This window comes from Lathyrus oleraceus, chromosome 5 (assembly GCF_024323335.1).
Source record: "Lathyrus oleraceus cultivar Zhongwan6 chromosome 5, CAAS_Psat_ZW6_1.0, whole genome shotgun sequence".
In the NCBI taxonomy this organism is placed as follows: domain Eukaryota; kingdom Viridiplantae; phylum Streptophyta; class Magnoliopsida; order Fabales; family Fabaceae; genus Lathyrus; species Lathyrus oleraceus.
Genome location: NC_066583.1, coordinates 235,846,100 through 235,851,316, shown reverse-complemented (window position 1 = coordinate 235,851,316; position 5,217 = coordinate 235,846,100). Strand labels below are relative to the sequence as shown.

Genomic DNA, 5,217 nt, shown 5'->3' with positions numbered 1-5,217 from the left:
ATGCTTGGAAGAGAGACTGACTTTGATCTTGTGGATCTGTTCCTGAGACTCCTCCAAACCGTTCTTGACCTCAACATCACTTACAGGTCAATCGAAACAACAGATTGATACATTACATATGTTGAAGCTTTTGGCTTAAGCTTTAGACACTTAGTAATGTCTATATAACCATCAATTCGTTGACTTTTCACTTAGACAAAAATCCTAGGTTAACACAGGGACTTCTTCTCACTGGACATGCTTTCTGCCTTGGCCTCCACATCCGCCAGAGTCTTCTCCCATTTCTTCTTGTATTTCTGGAGGAAATTCAACATCCTTTGGCTCTAATTAAAGGCATTTACTTGATCCTTGAACTTCTCCCTACGCTCTTTCTCACCCTTATGCCACCTCTCTTGGTCAACATCCTGCAACATGAGCACGCACAGTAGAAGGTTATCATTTATATTTACAATAGCTGAGATCTATTAGGAGAGAAAGGTCTGGTAATTAGCGGGAAATTCCATGGAAATGGGAGGTGAGAACTCTTATATCAGAGGGCGTTAAAGCCGACATCACTCCACGAAGTCACATAAGGTGGGGGAGCCTCACCTGTTGAGGGCGCTTGAGCGTTCGCCTTCCCAAGAGTAGGTGAGGCGCTACCAGCAACAAATTAAGGATCTTCCTTTAGCCTTTGAACCTTCACATTAGGTGAGTCTGAAATAGGTCCCTCAACTTGCCTCTTCTTTCCCTTGACAATAAAATCCTTGGGGTGACTCTAAGGATCGTCGAAGCCTGAACTAACAACCTTGATCTTTTCTCACCTCTGTCTTTTCTCTTCACTTGAAATCTTCATTAGGGGATGTAATCAATTCGGTTTGGACCAGTTTTTGGTCCCAAAAAAATCCAAACCGATAATATTACCATCAGTTTGTTTTGATTTTGTTTTTAGTGTTTTTCAATAATGAAACCGAAGCAAACTAACTGGTTTGGTTTTATTTGGTTGATCGGTTTACATCACTCTTTTTTTAATTATATTAATTTGTGTATTCTCTGCTATTATGTTTTTCATTGTATTTTCTACTATTATTTTTTTTAATAATACATTTCATATAATTTTATTCATATATTTCATAATATATTTTTCCAACAACGTTCCAAATTGTATTTATTGCATATAAAACACTAACAAATAAAAGACATAAATAATAACATAAGATTGTCATATACATAAATTAACATGTTTCAATCTCAAATACACATCAAAATTATTTTCTAACAAAATTTGATGAAATTTCTCTACATAAGAAGACGCAAAAAAGGTATAAAAAATAACTAAAAACTAATCAAGAGAACTCGAAACACGAAGAATAGTAACTATAGTTATCGATCGATTCAGTTCACCGATTTGGTAGTTTCTAAAAACTAAAACCGAAAATCGAACCGAACTACTATGATTTTCATAAATTTGGTTTGATTTTTTAACCAAACAATAAAATGGTTTTGTTTTCAATGTGATTTGTTTTGAATTATCAATTTAATTAGTTATTTTTTATCTGTTGCATCCAAAAATAGTTGTTAATACACAAGAGCACGAGCAAAAAGACGTTATTTTATGGATAACTATATAAATAAATATGAAGTAAAAATTAATTTATAAGGATATCTAACTGGTTCAAATTTTTTCTTAAAGAACAAAAAACAATTATTGTAATGTTTAAAAGGGTCAAAAACATATCTAAGTTTTATGTTAAAAGATTTTTTTATCATGAATCATGATGATTTTATCTTATGTGTCGATGTTATACATATAGACAGAAGAATTTGGTTGTTAAATTAACTAGCTTTGGGGAAAAGTCCATATACATACTTTATGTATGTTTTCTTGATTTTATAATAATAATATATCGATTTCTTCTTTTGAAACCCGTTGACGACATTCACAGGATGGAATAATTACTGTTGAGAATGTATCAAGTGTGGGTAGTGTGGATAATAGTCTCACATTGGTTGATAATGTGGAGACTTGAGCATTTACAAGTAAGAGAACTCAATCACCTATCATCTTAAGATTTTAGATAAATATGTGGTTTGTCTCTCACAACGATATTGTGCTAGAAAAGAAAAGGTCTCACAATTTTCAATATTCCCTAATGAAAAACTCTCACAACAATTACAAGGGTCCTCGTATTGATACGAGTTCCTTATAATCTCACACACAGGGTAATTATAATGAGGAACACAATTAACATAATTAGGCCATGCCACAATTGCCTCCTCTTTCTTTTCCACATCACTAACACTTGCTAAATCTGCATAGCAAAATTTCTTTCTTAGCAGCCTTGTGAGTTTAAGAGGAACATAATTAAGCCATGCCACAATTGCCTCTTCTTTCTTTTCCTCTTTCTTTCCCAGATCACTATCACTTACCAAATCTGCATAGCAAAATTTCTTTCTTAGCAGCCTTGTGAGTTTAACTGAGTCTATCCTTTCTCCAGTTACCTCTATTTCATCCTTGTAATCTCCTCGTATAGCTGCACTTTCCACTTCCTGAGTATTTTTTCACATGATCAATTTCGATAATTAAGTGATGGTTTTGAACTTCTTTTTTTTATTTATTAGAAGTATTAATGGTGAGAAAATCTTAGTGAATTAATTAACTTATTACCGCAAACTCCAATTACAACCTTCATGGCACTGGACCTTGATTTTTGGTTCTCCATAGTCAATTTGATCACTACCCTTTGCTGCAAACATTTTACAATCAAAGATATATTATTCATTTGATGAAAATACATGTAGATATTCACTTATAATAATTATGGTGAGGATTATTCATTACCTTGGCCATAACGATTATGAGATATAATTTAATGGATTAGAAGAAGCTTTGTTTAGATGAAGTGTGGGAGTGATTTATGATTAAAGAAGTCTGAAAGTGTATGAGGAATTGCTCATGCATTTTGCGTATTTATAGGCAGGGAACAACCCACTTATATGGGTGTGTAAGCAACGAACTAGTTTTAGTTTTGAAAAAAATTAATTTTTAGTATTCCAGCGATCATTCCTTAACCGATCAAAGTATGTGGTTGGCGGGCAAAGTAATGACTTTCAGGGTCAATGCTTACTCAATCCGGTCGTTTTATATTTAAGCCTTGTCACTCACTGTCATGGAAAACAGTCCGTTCGTCCCAAACAATGGAAACAAATTCAATTGACTAATTTATAGATTATTTAGATATTAAAATCTAATTTAGTTCTTGAAAAAGTCATTAATCTATTTTTTTTTAATAAATAAAAAAGTTGAATTTTTTAATAATATAGTCTGTGTCTTTTTACGTTTTATTTAGTTGATATGAAAAAGTTTATTTAATAGTTTAATATAAAAAATATGTATTTATAGAATAAATAAAAAATAGATGCAAAAAAGAGTTAAAAATATTATTTCCTTACGATTAACGAAAAATTGTAAATAATGAATAAATAATTCCATAACAATTAGACAAACCTCGTTTCGAAATGACAAATTTAATATTTTATATTTAATTATTATTTTTAAATAATTATTATATGTGTATATATATTATATAATACCTCATATTTTCTTAATTACCCAAACTCCTATTAATTGAGATCAATTGAATTTTTATGTGCTCTAAAAGTTGTCAATCAGGATAAATAGAGTAAATAGTGAGTTCAGGTTGACTTAATTAATATTAATTGGGACTGACATTTTATTAATTGAGACATTTTGGTAACACTAATAATTGATCAATACCTCCGGTAGAACAAACATTACAAGAATGATGTCACTTGAGATATTTGTTACTACTTATAACCACTTTCTTACCACACATTCTCTTGGCCACTTGCAACTCTTCTTTGAATCATTCACCACCACATGTTACTACCTCATGTTACCCGCTCATCAATGCATTTTGATGCACATTCTTCTACTATTGTACTTAGGAAAATCTATAGTTTATTATATTATTTTTACTATTTTAGTGTGTATTAATATTTAAGTTGATTTTGCCTTTATTTTATTTCCGTACTTTATTTTCAGCATAAATAGTTATTTGATACTTTATCACTATGCAGATCATAACTTGAGCTACGATAATTAGATTGAAGCGTTCTAATATGCGTTGGAAAGCTAAGAGAAAAAGCTACAAGTTTCATGTTGAAGTCAAAAATTCATTCTAAGTGAAAGAGGGTTGAATAAATTAAAATAGTTAGTTTGTGCCAATTTTTGTAATTTTTGGGTCGGATCTTATAAGGGCCCGAATTTACTTTTTATTATATTAGGTCTTTCACTATTATAGTAATCCTAGTTTTGAATTTTGATGATACAATATTGCTGAGAAGATTTGATGGAGAACTAAAACTCACAAGAGTTGATCTGCTGTATTTGAATTCCACTTTGAGGTTTTTATTAATTTCAGTTTAATTTCGATTTCTTTTGAATTCTTCCTATAAAGTCCTTTGCTTAATTCGATTACTTTCGTTTACTTAATTCGATTGTTTCTTATAGGATAGAGTTGATTAAATTTGATTGTTTGTATGATCCTTAACTATAATCATGTTAGCGTAGCTTTTTCATTATCATGTTTGATTAAGTCGTGTTTGCTTAATTCGCGTCTGCTTAAATTCGTTTGCTTAATTCGGAAATTAGGAACATACATCATATAATACCAATTGCGATTGTCAGTGGGTATTGTAATTGAATGGGATTGAATCCGTTAGGGAATTGAAATTATAAGAATCGATGATAAGTCGAAAATCGATACAATAGATTAGCTTATTTATCAATTTTGCTTTTACCTTTAATCATCTTCGATTTAAGTTTTGAACCTTAAAAACCCCATGGTTATAAACTTCAAGAGTCCATGTGATACGACATTCGAGTGTCGCTTCCGTTTTACTACACTTTTAAATTCGTTTTTGACCCGTGTGCGACAACAGATAAAATTGGCGTTGCTGCTGGGGACTATTGTAGATCTTAACCATTATTATAGTCTAATCATTATTATAGTTTTAGGTGTTATGTTTTAGCATTTTTTTTGCCACAACTTTCTTGCGTTTTGCTCTTTTTGCGTTTTAGGATAAAAAAAATCTGTTTTTTAGAAAGTCGATTGACTAGGAAAAAATCAAGGATTAAAAGCCTATATTTATGGACTAAATATTGGAAGTTGTTCTAAAAATCCGAAATTCCTTATTTTTTTATTTTTTATGATTTAT

General features: G+C 30.9%; 1 protein-coding gene across 1 annotated transcript; it reads right to left on the bottom strand.

Annotated features, from left to right (window-relative positions):
- Positions 1 to 1,921: 1,921 nt before the first annotated feature.
- Positions 1,922 to 2,983, bottom strand: LOC127083322 (uncharacterized). Its single transcript, XM_051023631.1, has 3 exons — positions 2,819 to 2,983; positions 2,644 to 2,723; positions 1,922 to 2,524 (listed from the first exon to the last, which is right to left on the bottom strand). The coding sequence occupies exons 1-3, from the start codon at positions 2,825 to 2,827 to the stop codon at positions 2,038 to 2,040; spliced, it is 576 nt and encodes a 191-aa protein (XP_050879588.1). The 5' UTR covers positions 2,828 to 2,983; the 3' UTR covers positions 1,922 to 2,037.
- Positions 2,984 to 5,217: the final 2,234 nt, after the last annotated feature.